The following is a 26298-nucleotide window of genomic DNA, read 5'->3' on the forward strand; positions in this document are numbered from 1 at the left end:
GTGCGCGTGAGAGAGCACAAGCAGTGGAGAGGAAGAAGCAGGCTGCCCATCAAGCAGGGAACGTGATGCGGGGCTCGATCCCAGGACCCTGGGATCATGACCTGAGCCGAAGGCAGATGCTTAATCAACTGAGCCACCCAGGCGCCCCAGTATATTTATATTTCTATGAATAATAAAATAATTACAATCCTGCACATGCAAATAGCAATTTGCAGCTTACAAGGGCTTTTCTTTTCTTTTTTTAAAGATTTGTTTAGGTGTGCCTGGGTGGCTCAGTCTGTTAAGCATCTGCCTTCAGCTCAGTTCATGATCCCAGGGTCCTGGGATTGATCGCCTCATTGGGCTTCCTGCTCAGCAGGGAGTCTGCCTGTCCCTCTCCCTCTGCCCCTCTCCCTCCCCCGTGCTCACTTGTGCACATGCTCTCTCTCTCTGCCTCAAATAAATAAATGAATCTTTATTTGTTTATTTGAGAGAGAAAGCACGCACGCATGTGTATGAGTGTGGGGAGGGGCAGAGGGAGAGAATCGCAAGCAGACTCCCTGCTGAGCACAGAGCCCAATGTGGGGTTCCATCTCACCGCCCCATGAGATCATGACCTGAGCTGAAACCAAGAGTTGCACGCTTAACCAGCTGAGCTATCCAGGCACCCCAAGGACTTTTCTGTACCTCTTTTATTTTAATGTTATAAATAAAGAGACTAAACAAAAAAAACTGTCAAGTTGGTAAAGTAACCTCTCCACTTGATGGAGAACATAAGGTTTAGACAGGGTGACCTGCCAAAGCTCACACAGCTGGGACCCCTAAGCGGCCAGTGTCAAGGCCAGGTGCTAAGATGGAGCAAGAAGAGCAGAGGGACAGTGTATACTGTGCCTTGAGGAGCTCGGTAGTTGAAATTGGTGTCAGCTCTGAAAGAAGCATGGGGCATTGAAGGCAAACCTGCGGGCCAGGAGCTGCCTAGATGCTGGCTGGAAGCAGGGAATGCAAAGGCAGTGTGTGTTGGGCGTTGGGGAGCAGGCTGAGAGGATCAGGACCAGGTGGGGGCAGGGGCTGAGGCTCCTTCCTATTACAACCTTTCACGCAGTGTTGGGTGGTGAGATGGAGTCCAGCTTGAACCCCAGTCTTCTGAATCCAAGCCTGATGCTCCCCTGCCCCATCGGGCTGCCTCTCTTGAATGAGGTCACCATGCTTCTTACTAGCGAGGGAAGCTCCCTTCCTACACCAGAGCAGGGAAGGCTGTGGCCAGCCCAGGAAGACAAAGGCACACAGAGGCCTGGAAGGTCTTTGCGCCAGAGTGGGGATGGTGCATCGTGGGCATTTCCAAGGAACTCTGCCAGATAGACATCCTTGTGCTTCTCACTTCTTGTCCAGCTACACTGTCCTCACGGCCCCTGTGCCCTGGAATGTGGACTTCACCTCTTTTGCTTCACTCTCACCCCCATCCTTCTTCCCTTTCCAGGGGCTGCCTTACATGTCCATGACTTCGGCATCCTGAGCATGAACTGGCTGGTGAAAAATGTCACCTATAGGCCCCACTGCCACTTCTGTATCACCCCGAAGGGGGCCCTGAAGTTCAAATTTGCTTATCCAACACCCCCCACCCCAATGCCAGCGGAGTGTTCAGAGTGGGTTTTGCTGGAGAAACATCGAAAGGAGATGCAGAACGTCACTGAGTTTGACAACGGGTGAGTGTGGCTGGGAAGGGACGAGTCTCGTCCATTATAAGCAGTGGGTGGCGTGCAGGTGTGTCTTCCTTGGTACAAACCCATACGTGCAAATCTGGCCTTAAAAAAACTCAGGAGGCTTTTTCTTTTAACTTTACAAGATACTTTGCTTCACAAAAGCATTCAAATAGCAAGTTCCTGGTTCAGTTAAAATCCAATTTGATCTGTAAGAGGTATTAACAGTAGCACTGTTGTTGCATCAGATGAAATTTGTCTGAATGCTTAATATCAGAAAGATGAAAAGCTCCCAGCTCATGGAATAATGACAGTGCATCTGTGGGTGAAACACCTTGAAAACGTGATGGAGCAACTTCCTAACACACTTGTAAAGTGATATTATAAGTAATAACTGTTTTCATCATAGAACCATCTATAGAGTGCTTTTGTGAGCTTACTTCCCTTTACGAATAAGAAACGTGAAGCTCAGCACGGTTAAGGAAGCTGCCCAAGGCCACACAGCTAGTATGTGGCTACTCAGGGGCGAAGCCTGGGTCATGTAGTCCCCGTATTTCCATCATACCTCCTGTATTAGCTTGCTGGGGCTGCCATAACAGAATACTACAGACCAGGTGGCTTAAACAATAGAAATTTATTTTCTCACTGGTTTGGAAGCTAGACGTTCAAGATCAAGATCCTGGCAAGTTTGGTCTCTCCTGAGGCCTCTGTCCTTGGCTTACAGACAGCGTGTCCTCACATGGCCTTTCCTCTGTGTGTGTGTGCACTCCTGGTGTCCCCGACACCAGTCCTATTCTATGTCGGCCCCACCCTTATGACCTCATTTAACCTTAATTACCACCGGAAAGGCCCTATCTCCAAACATAGTCATATTGAGAGTGAGGACTTCAACATTCAAGATACAGTTTGGGGCATAACGCCCCTCGAAGAGAGCTTGGTCTGGGATGTAAGTACAATGGGGTCAGACTGGCTAAGCATATGGAGGGGAGTAGGAGAGCCTGGTTGGTGGGAACATCCCGCCTGAGCTGGGTCCTGAGGAGCACAAAGTGGGTCTCATGGAGGGGCCTCCACCAGAGAACCCAGTGTGCTTCCCCTGGCTTCTCATCATTGTTCACTATGATGCATCTGGGTTTGCTTCTGGCGGGAGAAGCAAGGTGGGCAGGAATCCTGCAGGCGCCTGAAGGTGATGGCTTGAAACATACCTCCCTTTGTGTCCTGAACAGACTGCTAAAGAATTTCACTCTGATGACTGAGAACCCCGACGTGGATTATGCAAACCAAAATATTGTCTGGTCCAAGTTTCAAACGATCTTCTTCACAATCTCTGGCCTTGTCCACTATGCACCAGTGTTCAGAGACTATGTCTTCCAGGCCCTGGAGGAGTTCTACCAGGACAATGTGCTCTACCTAGAGCTCAGAGCCATGCTGTTCCCGGTGAGCCCACCTCTTTCCTCTGCTCTGGCTTGACTTTCAGATCTCACCCTGTAGGTCTTCACAGGCTCCCCACCCTTGTACTGGTATAGGACTGGATGCTGGTTTTATCCCAAACGGGACATGTGTCTTTCCAGGGGCCCCCATGAGCAAGGAAACCTGCACTGTACTTGGCTGGTCCCCGCAAAACTAAACATCCACCTTGTACCCCCTTCTCTCATGACCCCCACTTCTCACCTCCTGGATATACTGTGCCTCCTGGATGCTCAGGGTTTCCTGGCCTTGGACTCTGAGCAGTGCCTCATGCCTGGACCTTTCTTGACCTGTCTCCTTTCATATCAAAATTTAGCTTCTCAGAGTCTCTCAAGACTATGCTCTTGGTCTTGGGACAGCTGATGGGTCTGGTGAATGGATCACCCTGGTAGCACTGGGGAGAACGGATTGCAGTGTGAGGGTTGCCCAGACTGAGCAAGGTGGGGATGGAGGCTGGGAGAGCAGGGAAAAGCAGGTGTGAGATGACAAGGCCAGGGGGGACAGGAGCAACGAGGGGGAAGAGATGTGCAATGTGCTGAAGGAGGACTCTAGAGGTCCTTCTGACTGATCACGTGGGGGTGAGGACTCTATGGCGACTGGCTGGCGTTGGACTTGAGTTAACTGGTGGTGACATTGATGGAGATGAGGAAGTAAGAGGAGGAGCAGGATGGGGAGGGAGAATAGAAATTTTGGTTGTTTTTTTTTTTTTAATTTTATTCATTTATTTGACAGGGAGAGACACAGCGAGAGAGGGAACAGAAGCAGGGGGAGAGAGAGGGAGAAGCAGGCCTCCCGCAGAGCAGGGAGCCCGACGCGGGGCTCGATCCCGGGACCCTGGGATCATGACCTGAGCCGAAGGCAGACACTTAACGACTGAGCCACCCAGGCGCCCCAAGAAATTTTTGTTCTGAACCTGTAGAGTTGGAGGTGTCTATGAGACAGCCCTATGAAGATGTCTAGGAAGTGGTTGAATATGTGACTTTGGAGCCCAGAGGACAGTTCTAGCCTGGAAACAGATATTTGACATCTGTCTGCAGAAAGGTAATCCTTAAAACTGTCAGAGGGATGAGGTTCCCACAGAAGCTGTGAGTTGGAAAGAGGAGCAGGCCAAGAAAGGGGCCCTGCAAACAGAAATAGGATAGAAAATTCACAAAATGGGCTGAGGAGGAGCCATTATAGAAGGAGAGAGTGAGAATGGTCTCCCCGTTAGGGGACGCCTTATTGAGGAGAGAGCCCCAGGTGATCAGATACTCCTGGACCATTCCTTTGGGATGTCTGTTGGACAGAACTTCCCTGAAGTTTTGTGGGAGGGATTTGGGTGTTGTGGGAGTGGGCAGGATTTCTGAATGTTCCATTTGGTGGGCTCACAAAGAGTTTGAGCTGGTTGAAGATTTTAAGTGGCTTGGAGAACATGACCTTTGTGTAGAGCTCTCCCCTATATTGTATCCTAACTAGTCTGCTTATTCATTGAAATATTTGTTGAGCATACCAATGCCTTGGTGAGTGACCTTCAAGTTTGTGGCAAGGCCCACAGCGTGGCATCATTTTGGCTTTGTTACCATATTCCATGGTCTTTATAGGCTCAGAAATGTTATTCTTTGTACACTCAGAAGTGATAGAACTCCAGACCGAAACATATTGACCAAATTCATAAGAGATAGAAGTATAAATAAGAAAGTCAGAATGCGGGCGCCTGGGTGGCTCAGATGGTTGAGTGTCTCCCTTTGGCTCAGGTCATGATCCCAGCGTCCTGGGATCGAGTCCCGCATCGGGCTCCCTGCTCGGCGGGGAGCCTGCTTCTCCCTCTGCCTCTCTCCTCTCTCTCTCTCTCATGAATAAATAAATAAAATCTTAAAAAAAAAAAAAAAAAGAAAGTCAGAATGCTGGTTTTTGGAGAAAACTATTAGACCAGACACTATTACGTTTCTTGACCGGGAAGTTCTCTCTCCTTGAAGGCAAATCTTAGCCTTTCCTGAAGCCAAGTTATAGCCAGAAGGATGTTGGTGAGCCAGAGCCCTAAAAAGCCCTGTCACTGGGCTCTGAGAATTTAAGAGAGTCCGTAACAGTGTACTTAATCTTTGGAAAATCTGATGAAAATTATCCCCTTTCTCGGGGGGGTGGGGGTGGGGGGAGGGGAATGCTACAATAAATTGCCTTTACTGAAGACAATGTTTCCACATGTATCCATATGTATCTATGAAAAATTTTATGAAACAACGCAGTGTACAGAGATTCTGATATTTTTGTATTCTAAAAAATTTTTTAATTCTTGTTGGGATTCCTAAACTGATTTTACTACCCCCAGTTTGATCTCAAGTGTTCAAGACCCACCCTCTGATGAAGGATACACCTGTCCCAAGAACCAGTAATTCTAGTTTGTGGGTCAGGGCTCCCTTTCCCTCCATCTGAGACCAAGGTTCCTCAAGGCTCAACTCTCAGGACCGACCTACATTTCCCCTTAGATATGTTAATACCCTCCTTGAGGTTAGCTCAAGGTGGGCCCTGGAGGGTCCTGAAGCGTCCTGAAGAGTTGGCTCTCAGCTAAGGGTGCCTATCTCCCTCAGGATCTGCCTGCTTGTTTGGTAGTTAAAGCTCTGAGTATAATTCTTGGGCAGTGGGGCTGACCTTTGTCCTCCAGTAGAGCTTTCAGCGGTTTTGTAGATAAGACTGGACACAAATGATCCTTTTACAGGAAGCGAGGGTCCATCCACCTATTAAGAGAAGAATTTCTAGGTGCGCCTGGGTGGCTCAGTTGCTTAAACATCTGCCTTTGGCCCAGGTCATGGTCCCAGGGTCCTGGGATCGAGCCCCACATCGGGCTCCCTGCTCGGCTGGAGGCCTGCTTCTCCCTCTCCCTCTGCTGTTCCCCCTGCTTGTGCTCTCTCTGTGTCAAATAAATAAAATCTTAAAAAAAAAAAAAAAAAAAAAAGAAGAATTTCTAAAAGAGATGAGCTGGCATCGGGCCTAGCCTATGTGAGGTGGAAGAAATTGCACTTCCCAGAACAATCTATTCCCATGATTTGGCCTGGAAAATCCTTTTCTCCCCAAGCATGGGCTCCATCCCATCTAAGCCAGTCCTCCTCTTGGTTCCACTGAAACTGGTTTGTAGGTCCGCCAACCCCTCCTTCACCCCCGACCCAGGACTGTGACAGTCCACATCTCCACCTTTGTCTCCTGGTAATGTGGATTTCCAGCACCCAGTATTTGTTGCCTCTTTATTTATGTCAGATTGTGAGATATTTCAGACTGCCACCACATCTACACTGCCGAGAGGCACCAGTAGTGATAATCATGCTTGTTGATGGTGGTCCTCAAATTTGGCTGTTCATATGAATAATCTAGAGGTGCTCTTTAAAATTCATGTTTGGGCCCCACCTTTCAGGATTCTAATTCTGTGCTCTTGGGTAGGGTCAGGAAGCTGCAAAATTAACTAGCCTCTTCCCCTCCTCCCAGTGATTCTAATGCAGATGGTCTGACCCAGACCACACTTGGAGCGAGGGCCTTCTTTGCCTTGACCTTTCCAAAGCACTTGAGCTGCATAGCAAGCTTGCGTTTTACCGACGTGGAAACTGAGGCTTGGGAAAGTCAGAGAGCTCGACCAAGATCACATTGGTGGTAAAGACTGGTTAGAGGCCAGGGTGCTGGATTTTATGAGCATTGAGGCAGCCATGCTTGATCAATCTCAAAAGGAGCTGCTGGAGAGGGCATCCGGCTTCGAGTCTCGTCCTTCCGGAGGGGAAAGAGAGCCCCTAGGACTGGCTGAGCTGATGCTTCACCCAGAGTGGTGCCCAGGGGCCGCTTCCTGTTGCGCAATCCTGGCGGCTTTCTCGGTGTGGAGCCTGGGGGAGGTAGCCCATCAATCCTGGCAGAGCCCTGGGCGCCTTAGGGGGCGGAGGGGAGAGGAGGGAGGGGGAAATCACGGAGGCTTTGGGTCTTGGGTCGCTGTGAGGGCTGTGACTTTCATCTCGAGCCCGGCGGGGAAGCATTTAGGGAAGATGCTGAGAAGCTGGAGGGAACACAGTAGTCTCTGGTTCCATCCCTCCCCTTTTCCGGCGGGGCTCTTTCCTTCTTACCCCGCTGAGGAGTGGGCTCCGGGGCATCCCACTTGGGGACCCTGCCTTGCTGCTAACCTCTTGTCCTACTCTGCCCACCCCCCACCCCCCTAGAAGGTGGAGGGCTGCTGGGATTTGGGATTCTGGAGAGGCTGAGGGGGATGGGATTTGACCATTTGTTCTGCTCTGACCCTGGAACAAAGGCCTCTTGCAATAGAGAGTCTATGCCTTAATGCCCCCCATTAGCCAGAGTCGGGGAGCCATCAGCACATTAACAACTAAAAACCGACTGCACGGGAATTCTTTTGCTGAGCCGCACAACCTCCCCCTTCTTGCTTGTGGGGCTAATTCAGGGCCTGGGATGATGTTGATGGACTATCCTGGTTGCTCAGCCTCCTATTGTGTTACTAATGCTTGATAACAAAGGCTACTTGCCTTTAGCAACAGTTGCTAGGCGGGTCTTATCTCCCGGGCTCCAGTCCCTTCCCCCACGGCCAGAATCGGAGGCCCAGACTGGGTCCGGCCAGTCTTCTGAGTGGAGCTCTTCTAAGACCCCAGAGGATTATCAACAGGGGATTGCCCTGCTGGCACTTCCTGACAGGAGATCTTAGGAGAGAGACACGTCAGTGGCGGAGAGAACCCACGATGGTCGTTCCCAGACGTTTTCTTGGATGCTGTCACTTGTATAACCAACGCTCCCCGGGCTTCGCCTACCCACTCCCAACGCCAGGGTTTTTCCTGGATTCTTGGCAAATCCTCCATTGAAAATTCCACCTGGCTCGTTGCTGAAGTGACCATTGTCTGATGTTACTGGTGTAACTCTGTGAGAATACTGACAAGCAAGGTTGGGGGGACCCTCTTAACTGCTCCCCTTACCCTACTTATCCTGCTATGCTGTAATCAAGCTGTTTACTTGTCTGTCAAGTCCACAAAAATGGTAGCTCTTAGCCCTAGCTGTACATTGTACATTAGAATCACCTGGGGAGGTTAAAATAAAAACAACCAGCTTCTACCCCAGAGATTCTAATTAGTCTGGGATGAGACCCAGGCATCTCCCTCTCCCTAGGTGATTCTAATGTGCAGCCAGAGCTGAGACGCTGAGACCCCTACCTGCCACTGGAGTATAAAGGTAAAAGACAGGGGCTGCTGACAGGAGACACTCAGGGTCAGCAAGATTCTGTAACTCGGCAGATCCCTCAGCCCCTCACTCCCACTGTGCAATAGGACTGAGTTTCTTGACCTTTCTCAGCCTCAAAATCCTCATTTGTAAAATGAGAACTACCTGATAGTGTGGTTTTGAAGATTAAAGGAGATTATGACATAAGGCTCTTGGCATTGCCTGACACATAATAGAAGCTCAGTTAATGCACGTTAAATGCATGGTGCTCGGGTGGCATTGCGAGTTAGAAATTGTGAGTCCTGGCTTCTGGTCTGATACAAACTAATTGTGTGACCTTGAGCACCTGTCTGCTTTCACATTTCCCTTCGGTTCCTTCTAGTTTCAAAATTCTGTAATTCCATGATATCATAGACAATAAAACTTTGTGATCTTGTGTAAATAGCCAACTTTATAGTTTCACAATTAAAAACTATAATGAAAATGGAGATAGTCTACATTGAATCCAGTGTTTTCAACTCAAGGGGGCTTATTGCATGGATATAGCAGCTTTTGTATCACATAGTCTTAGATAAATGACTGACACCACCTACTTGTACTTAATAATTGTTAAATTCTTAGATATTAACTCATCTTCCTAGGATAACTGCAGACTTTGAGTCGTTTTTCTACATCCGGTAATAAGATTGGTAATAATAACATTGTTATTAATATTTATCATTTCTTTTTTTTATGTTTTCATTTATCTTTTTAAGTAATCTCTACACCCATCGGGGGGCTCGAACTCATGACCCCGAGATCAAGAGTCACAGGCTCTTCCGGCTGCACCAGCCAGGCGCCCTAACAGTTATCATTTCTGAGTGCTTTACAAATATTAACTCATTTGATCCTTGCAGTGACCCTGGGAGGTGTGATTGACTGGGGCAGAACATACCTCCACTGGGAGCCGGAACCCAGAAGGCTGCCCAGAACCCCCTAACCAGCTGAGAACTTTCCTTAAATGCTTGGCTTCACAGCAGTGTTCTAACCAGTAGTGGAATGGCTGTGAGGCTGTGAGGAGCTGCAGGTCTCCCCGTGAAAAGGGTCTCTTGCTCCTTGAAATGGGGGTGCTCTTGAGCGTTCAGATCCTATCCTAGGTGCTTCCATAAAGCCTGCAGTTTCTTGGCCAGGGGCCAGGCCCAGGAGCACAAGACAGGGGCAGCCCAGGTGGTGATTTACTGAGGTACCAAGAGACAGGGCTCTGACATCTGCAGCCCCAGGGGCCAGATTCCATCTTTGCGGCTCTCCACGCTATGGGAACTGGCAGTGGGATTGGAACCCTGCAAGGCAGGAGTCCCAGATTCTCCCACAGTAAGTACTGGAGTGATAGAATTGATGGAACTCCAACCATATGCAAGCCCCCATCATGCCTCTGTGTCATTTGCATATCTGTACATACTTGCTTAATATGCCAAGGATCTTCTTTTAGGCAGAATTGTCATTTGTTGTTTTTTTTTTTTTAAGGTTCTTTTGTTTCCCTTCTGTTCCGCTAGCACTACTCTACTGGCCACCCCTCCCAATGTCCATCTATCCGTCCCTTCTCTAAAACATGCCGCCTGGGGCTTAGTACTTTTGAAACTGCTAGTGGACAGTGCTCTTAAGTTAACGCTTTTTTTTTTTTTTTAGTTAACGCTTATTTGTGGAGCTCCTACTCTGCTGCTATAGGAGGGGAGGTGGGAAGATCCAAAGGAGCTGGACCCTACCGTTGGTGGTTTAGAATCCGGTCGGTGTGTCTGGGCGGGGGACTCAGTAATGACACAGCAGTCAAGGCCTGGGGAAGAATTCTGTTCTTCCCTTCTGCAAATCTGCTGCGGAATGCCAAGACAACTTCAAGTATCAATTCTGGGTTGGCTTAATGCATTGTTCTCAAACTTGGACACTCAAAAATTTTGGAGGATCCCAAAGAACTTTTGTTTATATGGATTATATCTACTATATCCTGTATAATCCAGCCTGTATTAGAAATTAAAACTGAGAAAATTTCAAAACACAAGACTACACAAGCACACAATCCATTATTTGTTAGAGCAATATTTGTCACACATGATGCAACTTCTGGAAAATTCTGTATACTCACGAGAGAATGAGAATGAAAAAGACAAATAACATCTTAAAATTTTTATGAGGAGAGTTTTTGATTTTGCAGACTGCCTGGAAAAGTCTAGGGGACCCATAGGGGTTCCCTTACCACAGGTTGAGTACTGCTGGGGTACAGGATATTGGTTCTTTTGGCATCAAAGATGTGAAGATAAACTGTCGGTGAAGGTGCTCCCCCTTCCATCTCCCACACCAGGAGAACCTGGAAGTCTGTTGAAGCCTTGATCAGTGACAGGAATTCTCCTTTAAAAAATCCTTGGTAAAGTAGGAGAGGATGAAAGTAACTTTCCTTTACCCTCTTAAGGTTCGGTTTGGGGGGCCTGCAAATTAAACTGACAAAAGCCACATTAACAGGAGAAAAGGCATACACATTGTATTTGATGTTAATATTTAATTTCTGCGTGCATGGAGGCCTTTGTAGAAAAAAGTGAACACCCAGAGAAGTGGGTAGGCCAGGTGCTTATACACTATTTTAACCAGTGATGATAAATTATGGAGAAATGATGATACAAAGGAAAAGGGGTTTAGGTTTCTGGGGCAGTAAATTGTGGGGAGGGAAATATATGGGGGAAACTCATAGAAGATAAGGGTTACGTTACTAAGGTTTGCTTGTGCAGACCTGTGGCAGTGCTGACCTTCTGTCTCCAGTGATAAGCCTTGTTCTCCTGGTGTGGGAGATGGAAGGGGGAGCACCTTCACCGACAGTTTATGTCCTGCTTGTAGGCAGATAGGAGGAGGGCAAAGAGCTCTGTCTGGTGTTTGCTGCCTAATTGCCTTCCACTCAAAATAATCCTTATGCAAAAGTAGCATATTTTAGGGTGGCATGTTCTAATCCCCTTCAGTAAAAATAATAGCAGTAACCGGCTATACTAGATACTGAGTTAGCAGTTTCTAAGATTGTCTCCTCTGGAAAGTTCTGGCAGCTTTAACGTTCAGTAAGCCTGAGCATGTCCACTCCTGGGCCAAGCAATCAGGGAAGACTCACCTGCCAGTGCTGAGCCCCGTTGGCTGAGGCAGCCTTATGGGGGATCGCATGAGAGGCCAGGCTTCAGTGGGGCAGCAGCAAAGGAAACTGAAGAGCCAAGGCCAATGGGCCCAAGAGAAGGGGCCGGAAAGAGCTGCCCATTCACCCTACTTCCCCCAACCCAGGCTGCAGAACAGGACCCCCGGAGGTGAAAGAGCCACGAGGCTGCTCTGTGGGCCTGAGGAGAAGAGCGTGCTGGGGAGGCTGCCCCGGGACCGAAGGCAATATCTCCGGGGTGCAGCTAGGAGGGACAGGGGAGGCCCCCTGGGCCGGTGAGAGCATGCAAGTGACTGGCGGGGAAATGAGAAGAGCTTCCTGCACACGACCAGCTCCAGGATATAAGAGCTGACCCGAGGGAGGGAAAAGGATTTCTTTCCTTCAGGAGGTGACAGAGCTCGCGGCTCCCATTCTGCCTCTCTGCCCTTCAGCCTCCACTCCCTGACCCTGCAGCTCTGGCTCTGTGTGGGGCTGCTGCTCCCTACACAGGACTTGCAATGCTTTAGCCAGGGGGGCCGGCACGGAGCAGCCTCCTCGGGCCCAGCTTCAATGCCATGCCCCCCCACCCCCCCGAAAGCTTCTCTGACCCTATCCAGTTAAAAGGAACCCTCTTTTCCTTGGAGGTCCTGTAAACCTCTGTTTAGCACTTAATTCTTCCTGCTTTATATCATAAACATGAATAGAGCCTGTCTCCACTAAATCGGGAACTCCTTAAGGGCAGGCATCTTGTCTTACCAGCATTTGTCTACCCCTTCCAGGGCCTAGCCTGGTTCCTTGCACACGGCAGGTTTTTAAATGATGTTCATGGAAATTACTTATGCATATCATTTCTTCCCATCCTTCCTTGCCCTACAGTCTCTTTGGAAACTCCTACATCCGGTCCTGAGCCTGAACTGCCACTTTGTGCAGGGCTGAGAGCTGACCCAGTGGCAGGAGAGGGCAGAGGTTGCTGCAGAGGATGTGCCCACTCCAACCCTCCGGCCTCTCATGGCGGGCTTGGTGTGGCCCAACCTGCAGAGGGGACTTCTTTATACCCGTTCCTTCTCCTTTGCCTTAGCCACTGTCCGTTGCTGGCTCTTGTCACTGCCCCTAACCATGTCCACCTCAGGGGACATCCCACCTAGGGGTGGGAAAGTGGGGCGTTGAAGTGGGTCCTCTCCCCCGCTGACTGTTCTTCATTCATTACACAAAGGCCTATTGAGCGTCTACCATGTGCCAGGCACTGTTCTAGGTACAGGGACTCAGCAATGAATGAGACAGGCAGACAGCCAGCTTTGTGGTGTTCAAGAGCATTATCCCAGATAGGACTAGAACTTCTGATAAATGTCAGAGGCTGTTGAAGGCATTGGGCAAGGAAATTGCAAAGTCTAACATGGTTTTAGAGATTATTGGCAATGGGAATGGAGTTTCACTCACCTCTGATGTCTGATCATGACCATGCTTCCTTCTCAGGTGTATGAACTGAATGGGACCATCCATAGCCAAGAGTGGTCAGTGAGGACTTACAGAGAAGTGGCTTCTTTGTTTGCGAAAGAGCATCCCGGGTTTATTGGAATCAAACTCATTTATTCGGATCACAGGTGAGAGAGAATATGGCTGAAGCTGCAGGACTTGGGAGAATGGGTGGGATGCAGGCAGAGCCACTAGGAAGGGAGGGGAGGAGAAGGAGAAAGAGGGAGGCTGAGAGGCTGGCATCAGAGACCTACCCCCAGGGCCAAAGAGCCATGGGCTCAGCGGGTACATTCGCGCATGGGTGCAAACATCTACCTCTAAAGTCACTTCTAGTTTGAATCTTTGCAACTAAGCTGAAATGAAGAACTGTAGCAAATTTCCAGATAATTCTAGGCCCTGGCCCATGTTGGCCTGGGTGACTCAATTATGGATATGTTTTTGCCTGTATGTTCAGATAACTGGCTCATTTCCTTGTTTGAATTGGGCCCTGGGGTTCTGCCTGATGTGTGCTGTGGGTGGCTGTGTGCAAGGCCTTGACTGGTGACCCGGCCCTGAGTGACAGCTATCTCAGAGTCCATGTGTGGACACCCCACAGGATCATGTATGTGGGACCTGGTGGTGTGAACAAGGACCCACTCTTCCCTCAAACAAGCACAGAAAGCTTTATAGCTTAATTTTCCTTCTGATTGTATGAAAGGACAGCTCTCTCCTCCTGTCAAAGGGCAGCCAGTCTAAAGCCTGTGACCCGTCCACAGGGCTGGAGATGCGGGGGCAGCAATCAGATGGGGATCACACTGAGTCAGGGCTTGGCCGGGGAGGGGGGGGCAGCTCCTTCATTTGCTCAGCCTACCCTAGAAGCTGGACTCCAGAGGGCGTCAGACTCCGCCCCGCCCCATCACTGCTGAATCCCCTTCCCTCCTTGTGAGGGCTCGGGGGGCCCCCACAGGAGCAGGGGTCCATCCCTGTGTGCTAGGTAGCCGGGATGGAGCTGGAAGGCTGGGGCCCCACTGGTTCCCCTCAGAGGCTCCCTGGGAGTCAGCGGTGGGAGGGTGTGAGTTGGTCAGTGCTCTGTGTTCCCTTGGAGCTCTGCAGGAGAGGGAGTGAGCACTATGGGGGAAGGGGGCAGGAGAAATTTAGGCCCCCAGAACTGAGGAACAGTGAGCCAGCTGCTGTGCAAAGACCTTTGTCCTGTCACAGAGTTGTAGCAGACTTTTCCTTTCGGTGCTTCTGTTGTCATGCTGTTTGCCTCATCCCTATCTCGGACTTGAACAGAGAGGGTGTGGAGAGAAGACAGTTCGCTTGTATGGTTTCTGGAGTGCCCAGGGCCTTGCTGATTGAACGGGGGGCAGAGGACATAGGGTTGCCAGGCCCAGCTGACCTGACAGATCACCTGGGTGATCTACTGCATTCCCTAGGTGCCCAGTGACCAGAGAGCCGGGCTCTGTACTGCACCCACTTCTGGGAGCCACCTTCTCAGGGATGCAGGGCAAGTTTTGGACGAGGCCTCTTTGCTTCATCCAAATGTAGATAAATGATGCGTATCCCATGGGTCTCCCTTCCTCACTTGTTTTCAGACACTGTGGGTCCTTCTGGAGCCAGCCAGAGTCCTCGATAGGGTTGGATTTGGGTGAAACAGCTCACAGATGTAGCCACTGGTAGGGATCACAAGAGCAGGCCGGGGTCATGTGGGCAGTGGGGAGGGGCTGCTGAGGACCACCCAGGTGCTGGCGGAGCCACTCCAGGGTACACAGCACCACCGACGCCAAGTCACGCTGTCGCCCCTGCTTCTCTCTGTCTCTCTCACAGAATAAAAAATGTGTCCTTCATCGTGAAATCCGTCCAAACAGCCATGATGCTTCGAGCCATGTTCCCCAGGATGGTGGCAGGGTTTGACCTGGTAACGACTGTGCACGACGAAGCTGTCTGAGAGTGGGGTCCCATAGGCAGCTCCTCCTGAAGGCCTTGGCGGCTCCCACGGAAACCCTCTGCAGAGGCGCAGGCCTGGCCAGAGTTTAGTGCTGGCCTTCTCTGGGGGCCTGCAGGAGGATGGCAGTCACAAGAGAAAGGGGTGCAGAAAGGGCCAGAAGGCTGAAAGGGGGAGTTCCAGAATAAGGAGAATTCAAGGAGGTTGGGCAGTAATGGTGGGCTTACTCCCATTCCCCTGCCCTCCGCCCTCTTTCTAGCCCATGTTGCCCACCCACAGCTGGCTCTTAAAACTGTAGCACATGGGGAGGGGGGTGGTATGTGTGTCCTGGAAGCAGAGATGGGACTAATCCTGGGCAAAACTGTCCCCTGCCCCTCCACCAAATCAAAGCCAGCCAGGGCACACTTCCCAGATGACAGCTCATCAATCGCATTAAGGAAGCTAAATTAATTTGAACTAACTGGCTGAAAGGCACTCCTGACTCCCTTTTATAGAATCTGTACATTTTACTTGAGTCTGTGCTTAAGCTCTTATTTTCAGACCATCCAGAGCTCAAAGGAGTAGATTTCAAAGACTCATTTTGTTTGGACCTGGGATGGCCTCCTAGGATCCCTGGGGGCTGCTCAAAGGGTCTGGCCTCTCCTGAAAGGGGCAGAAGGCCCCCTCATCCCACCTTTTCCATCTGTGTGCAGCACTGACAAAGGGGGCTGAGAAGGAGCACCTCTAGTATAGAGCTTCCAGAACAGTCCCTACAAGGACTGTAATGGACAAGTCCCGAGGGAAATTGGGGTTGGAAGGGGGATAGGCAGTTGTTCAAAGGGATCTACTCACAAGCTCCAACTCTCTTTCAAGCCTGCACTCCATTCTACTACATTGAATATCCATATTTGGCTTATTATAAAAATGTGTCATTGATTGTCCCCCACCCCCAACAAATTAAAATAGGCGTTCTGAAGGAGGTACCTTTTTATCCTAAGGCACCCTTACTCTTGGCACACAGCTACAAAGCCCTGGGGGTATGTGTGGTTTAGTTTGAAAAGCATAATTTTGTTGTAGTGACAGCTGAGGCATGGACCAAGCAGATGGCTCCATGTCCTCTCCTCTGTGTCCTGCAGGTGGGGCGTGAGGACACTGGCCACTCCTTGTATGACTACAGGGAGGCTTTGATGATTCCCACCTTGCATGGCGTTAAATTGCCTTACTTTTTCCATGCTGGAGAGACAGGTGAGCCATACGGAGACAAGCAGGACAAAGGAGGTGATCGATAGGAGGGCTCCTCCTCATCATTCAACAGAAGTGATAGGATCCTGGGGCAGTATTGAAACTGTTGATAGTCCTTTTATGACACTTGTCCATTTCATATGTATTATTTCACTTAATCCTGATGGCAACCCTTGGAGAAGGAATAGCAATGATAATAACAGTAACTGGCACTTTATATATTTCTTTTCTTTCTTTTTTTTTTTTTTTAAGATTTTATTTATCTGTTTGACAGAGAGAGAGCACAAGCAGGGAGAGCAGCAGGCAGAGGGAGAGGGTGAGGGAGAGGGAGAAGCAGACCCCCTGCAGAGCAGGGCGCCTGACGCGGGACTCCATCCCAGGAACCTGGGATCATGACCTGAGCCAAAGGCAGACGCTTAACCTACTGAGCCATCCAGGCACCCCACATATATTATTTCTAATTCTCACCCCAGTCCTGCTAGGAAGGTGTTTTTACCCCTATTTTATTTTATTTAAAAGATTTTTTTATTTATTTGGGGGGAGGGGCAGAGGGAGAGAGAATCTCAAGCTGACTCCCCATTAAATGTGGAGCTGGACACCAGGCTCAATCTCAAGACCCTGAGATCATGACCTGAGCTGAAATCAAGAGTTGGATGCTTACCCAACTGAGCCACCCAGGCACCCTTCTTCCCATTTTATAGTTGAAGAGCCCAAGTCTCCAAACATAGAGTGGTTAGTCCAAGGGCAAGGAGCTAGTCATTAGTGAAGCTTGAATTTGAGCCCTTTCTGATGATCTCCATTTTATAATGAGCAAATTGTGCTTAAAGAGATTAATTCACCTGTCCAAAGTCATACACGGGTTAAGTGGTAGAAGAGGGACTAGAACAAGGACTGCTCTAACAGCTAGGAGGCTCTGTCCACACTCACCAGGTGCTGAAGAGGAGACCCCACCCAGCTCAAGCAGGCCTGCTGCTATTGTTTCTGAAATGCCATTAGCCTAGCCACATCTTTGTTCCCCTAAGCTCACTCCACAGGCTCATAGGTCATCTCTCAGACCTTCTCATATTACAGTCCTTAAAATGCGTAAACCTTAAGCAAAAGGAGTCCCAGATCATGGCTGCAATTTCAGGTCAAAATGAAGATACCAGGAGGAAAGCTTGCTGCTGCATCCCACCGGGTGTCCCTGAGTACCTTAGGCACCTGTCATCCTTAGAAGACCAAGGAGATAAGTGAAGAGCAGTGGGGGCTTGAATTTCACAACCAGGTTCAAACCATCTCTCAGAGGAAGGGTCCATGTACATTAATCTCTTTTTTCCTGACATTTCAAGTCATTTTGAGTCCAATTTAGATCAAAGTTGTTCTAGGAGATTTGAAGAATTGTTTTGGGGGGATGGGATTAAGGGGGTAGGGGTTGTTAACCTTGAAGAACTTGTGGTCTAGTTGGGAAAATCATACTTACCTGTGTGAAATCATTTCAACAGTATGAAACACTGTAACAGGATCTAACCACATTCTAAGATGCATGGCCCTAGGAGAGGATTTTGCCAGGAGCTGGGTATTTAATACCCAAGAGTCATGTTCTTATTTTTAAAAAGGAAGAGGGGTGCCTGGGTGGCTCAATCGGTTAAGTGTCTGCCTTCAGCTCAGGTCATGATCCCAGGGTCCTGGGATCAAGCCCCATGTTGGGCTCCCTGCTCAGTGGGAGCCTGCTTCTCGCTCTCCCTCTGCCACTCCCCCTGCTCGTGTGTTCTCTCTCTCTCTCTCAAATAAATAAAATCTTTAAATAAAATAAAAAGGAAGAGATCTGGGGTGCCTGGGTGGCTCAGTCAGTTAAGCGTCTGCCTTTGGCTCAGGTCATGATCCTGGAGTCCCAGGATCGAGTCCTGCCTCGGGCTCCCTGCTCAGTGGGCAGGGAGTCTGCTTCTCCCTCTCCCTCTGTTCCTCCCCCTGCTCATGCTCACTCTCTCTCTCATATAAATAAATAAAATCTTAAATAAATAAATAGGGAGAGATCTTTGAAAAGAAAGTTCTAGATTGGAAACCAGTGAAAATCCACCTGAAACACATACCCTAACCAGCAGTGGGAATTCTGGGGTTTTATTCCTAACAGAAAAGGGGAATTTTCATACTATACATGTAGATCAGTTAGGATGCTTTTGGCTGCCAGGAATGGAATACACACATTTAATAGGTTGTTGTTTTTTTTTAAGATTTTATTTATTTATTTGACAGGAAGACAGCGAGAGAGGGAATACAAGCAGGGGGAGTGGGAGAGGGAGAAGCAGGCTTCCTGCGGAGCAGGGAGCCCAATGTAGGGCTTGATCCCAGGACCCCGAGATCATAACCTGAGCAGAAGGCAGACGCTTAAGTGACTGAGCAACCCAGGTGCCCCAAGATCATCTATTATTTTACATAATAAGTGACCTCTGCTGTCCTCATCAAGTCCAGGGTTTCACCTTATTTGGTTGTCAGGTAGTCAAATTACATTCAGGTGTAACCAATTCAGTGAAGCAAAAGACAAGATATTTCCTCCAGGGCATCTCCTTTTATCAGGGAGGAAGCCAAAGAGCTCCCCACAAATAACCTTCCAGGCCAGCATTAGGACCATCCTAGCTGCAAGGGAAGCTGGGAGAGTGAGGACCTGTTATTTTCACCCTCCAAAGAACGTCCTGCCAGCAAGGAAGATACAGTGGGGGTGGCTGGTAAATAGGCAGGCAACAGTATCTGCCACCATTTTGTGCTGGTCATTGTGATCTTGCAATTGATGTTGCAATTGATATTGTTGAAGATATAAACTGAGTAAGTACACACAAGTAATTATATTGAGAGAGTTTGCAACACACTGTTGTAAAAATAATAAAATTCCCAGAAAATAGCTCTGGAAACAAACAAAAAATGGAAAGAAAGAATATAGACTGTGGAGTCAGATAGACCAAGATTTGAAACCCAGTCTTACTACTTAACTGAATATGTTCCTTCAATTTATAAAGCCTGTATAAGTTTCAACTTCTTCATCTGTTACATACATACATACATAAAATAAAGGCTTGCCATACCTTTTTTTAGCATTGTTACAAGGAAAATGTGTATGTGTATGAATGTTTGTGTGTGAATGTTCTTTGATCTGGAGCCTTTATCTGAGGATGGTCTTTGGGCCAGATCCATCTGACTGAAGACTATCCCTTGTTCCCCAGACTGGCAGGGTACTTCCATAGACAGAAACCTTCTGGATGCTCTACTACTGAACTCTACCAGGATTGGCCATGGATTTGCTTTGACCAAACACCCAGCAGTCTGGGCTGACTCCTGGAAGAAGAACATCCCCATAGAAGTCTGTCCCATCTCCAACCAGGTATGCGTGATCCATGCAACCAACCCTCCAATCTCAGCCTCTGTTCTGATTTCCCAAACTTTTTCCTGTATCATTTCTTTTTTTTTTAAATATTTTTTATTTATTTGACAGAGAGAGACACAGCGAGAGAGGGAACACAAGCAAGGAGAGTGGGAGGGGGAGAAGCAGGCTTCCCGCTGAGCAGGGAGCCCGATGCGGGGCTCCATCATAGGACCCTGGGATCATGACCTGAGCCAAAGGCAGACGCTTAACGACTGAGCCACCCAGGCACCCTACTGTATAATTTCTTGCTCCTTAGCTCACTTATTTTCTATATTCCTCCACTGTCTCACTCCCATTAATAATTATTCAGGAATGACCCCTTGCCTAACCCATACATAACAATGAGGCAGCGGTGAGGGTCCCCAGTGGGGTAGAATTTGGGGCAAAGCGATAGACAAAGCTAAAGGGACAGTAAGGAAGACCAGTGGAGTGGGAGGGGCCATTGGATACTGCTGTTCCCACAGATGCTTGGGGTTCTTTGTGCACCTGCCTGTCTTGCTCTGTTCAGGAGAGCTGCTCTGAGCCGGACCAAGAGAGACCAAATGTTTGTGCTCGTGAAGAAACTTGGAGAAAATTAGGAAGAGCACAGGACTGGCTCTATTCCTGTGTTGTACCCAGAAGTCATCCTAATGTTCAGTGGTGATGAGGATAAGAAAGGAGCTGGTTATGCTCATGGTCTTGCCTCTCTTGTGACCACTCTTTTTATGGGTCAAACTTTGTCTTTCTCCTTTGCCTCTTATTGGCAGGTTCTGAAACTGGTGTCTGACTTGAGAAACCACCCCGCCGCTGTTCTGATGGCCACTGGGTACCCCATGGTGATCAGCTCTGATGACCCAGCTGTCTTTGGTGCCAAAGGTTTATCCTATGATTTCTATGAGGCCTTCATGGGCATTGGGGGAATGGCGGCCGATCTGAGGACACTCAAACAGCTGGCCATGAACTCTATCAAGTGAGTATCCTGTGTACTTCCCAGATCCCCAACTCCCTCTTCCATCCCACAACTTGTGTTTATCTCTCTTAGAGTTTGGGGGCAGAAGCCTGGAAGGTTTCTGTGTGTTTTCTCCACATTGCCTTGGTTTCATTATTGCTCTTGGACTGGGGAGCAATGTGCCCTGCAAGCATCTGAGATCCCCTCACCTGTTCCCCAACCCTTTCTCCTGACCTGAGTGCCTTTTCTTCTGCAGGTTCAGCACCTTGTTGGATATTGATAAAAAGGCTGCCATGGAAACCTGGGAGGAGAGATGGAATACGTTTGTAGCCGACCTGGCAAGGAGGCCAAAGTGAGAAGCTAGCCGTTTATTACCCTAGTCCTCTGCTCCTCTCTGCAAGCTGTTCTCACCTTCCATCAATCATGCTTGAACCCACTCCAGTGTAGTTGCTACCTCCATTTCTTCATCAGAACTAACCTCATGAAGGTCATCAACGGCCTCCACATTGCTTGACCTCTCAGAAACACTTAAACAGTCTACCAAACTCATCTTTTTGAAATATCCTTTTCTCTCAACCTCAGTGACATCAACTCTTTTGGTTTCCTCCTTTCTCTCTGGCCATTGCTTCCGGGGTCCCTTTTCCAGATGCTCTTCTCTATCAGATCTCTGTGTTGCATTTCCTCAGGGCTTAGTTTTGCCTCTCCTCTGTTCATGTCTCTGCTTCTCTCCTCTTCTTTTCTCTCTCACTCTATAGTCTTTTCCTAGGTAGTCTCATCCACTCCTTTGCTTTTAAATACCATTTATTTGCTGATGATTACAAATTTATTTATTCATTTGGAAGGTTCACAGGAATCTCAAAACGTACTATGTGCAATTCTGAACTCTCAATCTCTTCCCTTTCAACCTTTTCCTGATCTTTCTCATCTTGGTAAATGGCATCTCCATCCATTCCACCCAGTTGCTCTATGTAGAATTTTTCAGTGAAATTCTTGATACTGCTCTCTCCCCTGTTCCCTACATCAAAATGTATCTTGAATCCTCCATGCCTCTCTATCTGCATTGCTATTGGCTGAGTTCAAGCCACTATCACTTCTTGTCTGAGTTACAATAGCCTCTTAATTGATCTCTCCTTTCTTCTCTTTGCCTTCTTCTTTTCATTTTTCACAGAGCAATGACTTTTCAAAAATTAAATCAGGTTACTCCATTGCTTACAACTCAGTGCACTTAGAAAAACCCAAATGTTTCAACAGGGCATATAGCATCCTATCCAGCATCATTCTACCCCGGTCTCCTCTAGTGTACCAGATTCTGGCCACACTGGCCCTTTGTTTCTCAAATATCCCAAACACTATGCTGCATCAGAGTCTTTTCTCATTCTCTCTGCCTGGGATATTCTTTCTTTCCACTTTTGTCTAACTGACTCCTGTTTACCCTTCAGGTTTCACCTTTAATGTCACTGTCTCAGAAGTTTCCTAGACCCCTAACCTGTTAATATCTCTCATGGCACCTTGCTTTTTTCCTTCATGACTCTTATCATAATTTGTAATTATATATTTATTTCTCTGTTTATGGTCTCCCTCCACCAGAGTGTAAGCTCCATGTGGGCAGGTACTAATGATTGTTTCCTGTACACTGTGAACCCAGAGCCTAGCTCCATGCCCCAAACCTAGTCAGTACTCAATAAAAGATATGTTAAGTGAATGGATATAATATTGAGCTGGTTGCTGAAGCAGGAGGGAACAGAGCAGAGTCTCCTCAAAGAAAAGACCTCATGTGATCCAATTCTGGCTCCTAGCCTGTTCTTTAGGAAAAGGAAGGCAAGAAGCCAGCCCTGTCTTTACTTGACTAAAGGAAGAGAAGGAGGGTCAAAGAATTCCTTAGAAGTTGCAGGTGGATTCAATTGTCTTCTCATCCATCACCCATCACCTGCACCTGAGCTCAAAGGCAGCAGCCAACACTCTCTCCATTAGTAGTTTATCACTGTTTGGTTCATGACGCTGGAAAAAGTCTTGCTGATTAGGGGTCCTCAACCATAGGCTGGCACCCAGATGGAACGGTCTTTGATTTATTGCCTTAGCCAATCCCAGGAGATAGTACATAGGTCCCAACTCAGCTGACTTATATTTAATAAATGGTGAAAATGGAACTTAGCAGAATGGACTTCTGTAGCAAGTTGTCATGACTACAGGGGTCTCCCAGGAGTGTAAGGTCTCTGACCTGGACTTGGTGTGATCTCTGATTTGGCAAATTAAACCAGCTACTAGTCTTGTCTTCATGCCTGGTTCAATAGGCTGAGTCCTAGCAGAGAACTAGAAACATCAACAGAACCAGATGTTAAGTTAGGAAGATCTGGGAAACAGGTTGTAGCCCCCTTGGAACTAAGTAATATTTCTGCCAGGAGTTGAGTCATTAAATCTGATTTCACTTATTCCTCCTGTAGGACTTCCCAGAAGGTACCTTGACATATGTTTTTTGGGAAAACTTGTGTGTTAATTGAATTTTTGTAAATGAAATCATGCTGCACCTGGGGCCTTGCTATTTATTTAAAGGAAATCTGGGGCAAAGCTCTTCTGTTAAAACATATTTTGTAATTTGAATTATGTAGTCTATATTTATTTATTTATTGGAATAAGGTTAAATGCTTTTTCCTTCTTTGTCAGGTGAATTGTCTGGTCTGGAAAATCCTAATGGCCAGGGACACCAAGAGTCCCTGACTTGCCAGGCTTATTGTACAAGTCCCCATTATCTGGCCCATGATGAATGCCCTGGTCCAGCCCCCTCCTCCTGGGTCCTGGAGCTTTTCATCAGTTGGCACAGCTCCCAGGGAAGGGCAGGGAGACTTCTCAAAATTCAAACTGAGGTAATGTTGTTGGAGATGCAAATCATCCTGTTTCCCAGCAGGTAAGAATTTGGGACCCAGCCTTAGGGAAAACCATGGAACATATTTCTTTTTATCTCGAAATACTATGAAACCTTCAGAAAAGTTGCAAGAATAGTACAAAGAACTCTAACATACTCGTTGTCTAGGTTCCCCAATTATTGACATTTTACAACATTTGCTATACCCTTCTCTCTGTATATATATATCTGTATCTCTTTCAGTGTCTGCGTAATAGATCCTATTTTTTCTAACCAATTGAGACTTAAGATACCATTATGACCCATTACTCATAATACACCGCAGTGCACATTTACTAAAGACGGTGTCATTCTCCTGTGTAATCACAGTATAACCACCCAAAGCAGGAAATTAACATTGATAAGATACTACCATCTGGCCCTGGCCCTTCCAGGCATATTTCTTTTCTGTCCCAGAACCCAACCCAGGATCACATATTGCACTTAGTTATACTCTCTCTTGTGTCTCTCACTGTGGAACAGTTCTTCAGTCTTTCCTTGTCTTTTGTGACCTTGACCTTTTTGAAAAGTACAAAAAATTATTTGGTGGAGTATGTCTCATTTCAAGTCTGTGTAATGTTTCCTTGTGAAGAGATTCCAGTTTATACATTTTCAGGGGGAAGGCCTCAGAAGTGACGCTTTGTCCTTCTCAGTGCATCACATCCGGGGGCACATGGATCAGGGCCTGCTGGAGGTGGTCTGCACCAGCAAACAACAAACAGCTGCTGAAATTTCAGCCTGTTGTGAAACCAACAGTGGTCTGAAACTGATCTTTGTGGGAGTTCTTTTTATAACTTTTTTTTTTAATGTAAGCTCTATCTATCACTAGGGTTCATGGATTCTGATTCTATTCAATGGACTATACTTGAACACTATCGTTATTTCTTTTAAGATGCTCACACTGTTCCAGATTTGGCCATGGGAACTCTGTTAAACTGGCTCCTGTGACTCTGATAAATTCTTTTTTTTAAAGATTTTATTTATTTATTTGACAGAGAGAGACACAGCGAGAGAGGGGGAATGGGAGAGGAAGAAGCAGGCTTCCCGTGGAGCAGGGGGCCCGATGTGGGGCTCGATCCCAGGACCCTGGGATCATGACCTGAGCCAAAGGCAGACGCCCAACGACTGAGCCACCCAGGCGCTCCGACTCTGATAAATTCTTAAAATTTTTTGAGAACTTCCTTATTTTTTTTTTTAAGATTTTATTTATTTATTTGAGAGAGAGAATGAGAGAGAGAACATGAGAGGGGAGAGGGTCAGAGGGAGAAGCAGACTCCCTGCTGAGCAGGGAGCCTGATGCGGGACTCGATCCTGGGACTCCAGGATCATGACCTGAGCTGAAGGCAGTCGCTTAACCAACTGAGCCACCCAGGCGCCCAAAGTATTTTATATATTTATTTATCTGACAGAGAGAGAGAGACGGCTTGAGAGGGAACACAAGCAGGGGGAGCGGGAGAGAGAGAAGCAGGCTTCCCGCCGAGCAGGGAGCCCGATGCAGGGCTCAATCCCAGGACCCTGGGATCATGACCTGAGCTGAAGGCAGACGCTTAACGATTGAGCCCCCCAGGCGCCCCTGAAAACTTCCTTATTTTTTGACACAATTAAATATTCTAGCTTCATTTTGTACTTTCCTTGTCTCATACTGGACATGAGCTCTTCTCCCAAAGAACTTTGGTTCCTTTTAGTAGAGAATATTTAGCAACCTTGACCTGAGCATTAGATGTGCTGATTAGATGTGCTGATCTTGGGAAAGGGGACGTTCTGGGAGTCTGGACATTTCCTATACTCTTCTCTCTGTATATCTGTGTATAAATATAAATATAATTTATATATGTGCATATGTAACTATAATTTATATTGTTAAAAAGAAATCCACACTCCCAAAATGGTGTCACTTAGGCCAAGTTACCAAACTGGGGCTTAATACCTAACCTAACTGCAGTTTCAACTTCCCTCAGAAATGTAAGTCTTAACTGGTCAGTCAGGAATTTTCTTTTTTTTTTTTTTTTTTAAAGATTTTATTTATTTATTTGACAGAGAGAGACATAGCGAGAGAGGGAACACAAGCAGGGGGAGTGGGAGAGGGAGAAGCAGGCTTCCCGCCGAGCAGGGAGCCCGATGCGGGGCTCAATCCCAGGACCCTGGGATCACGACCTGAGCCGAAGGCAGACGCTTAACGACTGAGCCACTCAGGTGCCCCGGTCAGTCAGGAATTTTCTAATTAGTACCAATGAGATAATCTACCACATGGGCCCTCTCCATCCCCCAAAGATGAGGTGAGGTAATCCACCTAATAAGAACCCATGCCCTTCACTGTAAGGGGAGATGACCTTGCCTGGACCGATCTTTTCTTTTGCTAATAAGTTCTTGCCCCACTGTCTTTCTTATAAAAATCTTCCATTTTATACGGCTCCTCAGAGTTCCCCTCTACTTGCTAGATCGGATGCTGCCTGATTCTGTGAATCACTTAGTAAAGCCAATTAGATCTTCATATTTACTCAGTTGAATTTTTGCTTATTAACAGTATATATTAAAACACACACATATATTTATACATATACATTTACATCTATTTCCAAATTTATGTATATTAAAAAATCATGAATTTGCAGGGTGCCTGGTTGACTCAGTTGGTGGAGCCTGTGACTCTTGATCTTGGGGTCGTGAATTCAAGCCCCACCTTGGGCCTAGACCTTACTTAAAAAAAGCAAACAAACATGAGTTTGCACCCGTATCTCTCCTTCCATTCCATACCGCGGGTTTATTCTGGCCTCAGCCCTTCCCATATCTAACTCTGTTCCCCAACAGTGAGAAACCCAGCTCCCACTACCCTCAATGTATCTTCATAGTTCCTGATTCCCTGTGTATGTGGTTCCTCTTCACCCCCCACTACCGCCTCCTCAGGTGGCCCTGCAGGTCCCTCTGGTCCCAGATGCCTCACGGGAAAGGAGGGGAACCAATAAACAAAAGGGAAGGGAAGGGAAGGGAAGGGAAGGGAAGGGAAGGGAAGGGAA

At 47.7% G+C, this 26298-nt stretch overlaps 1 protein-coding gene across 2 annotated transcripts in view; it reads left to right on the forward strand.

The window, feature by feature from the left end:
- ADA2 (adenosine deaminase 2) overlaps window positions 1–22939 on the forward strand; it is a 60949-nt gene extending 38010 nt beyond the window's left edge. For both annotated transcript variants that reach the window (XM_032391010.1, XM_032391009.1), the window contains exons 4-11: window positions 1457–1682; window positions 2900–3110; window positions 12919–13046; window positions 14725–14815; window positions 15958–16066; window positions 19258–19415; window positions 20204–20406; window positions 20642–22939. In XM_032391010.1, the coding sequence (XP_032246901.1) occupies window positions 1457–1682; window positions 2900–3110; window positions 12919–13046; window positions 14725–14815; window positions 15958–16066; window positions 19258–19415; window positions 20204–20406; window positions 20642–20741 (1226 nt within the window). In that variant the 3' untranslated portion in view covers window positions 20742–22939. The remainder of the gene's footprint in view (window positions 1–1456; window positions 1683–2899; window positions 3111–12918; window positions 13047–14724; window positions 14816–15957; window positions 16067–19257; window positions 19416–20203; window positions 20407–20641) is intronic.
- The last annotated feature ends 3359 nt before the right edge of the window (window positions 22940–26298 follow it).

Source organism: Phoca vitulina, unplaced genomic scaffold, assembly GCF_004348235.1.
Source record: "Phoca vitulina isolate PV1807 unplaced genomic scaffold, GSC_HSeal_1.0 scaffold59, whole genome shotgun sequence".
NCBI lineage: Eukaryota > Metazoa > Chordata > Mammalia > Carnivora > Phocidae > Phoca > Phoca vitulina.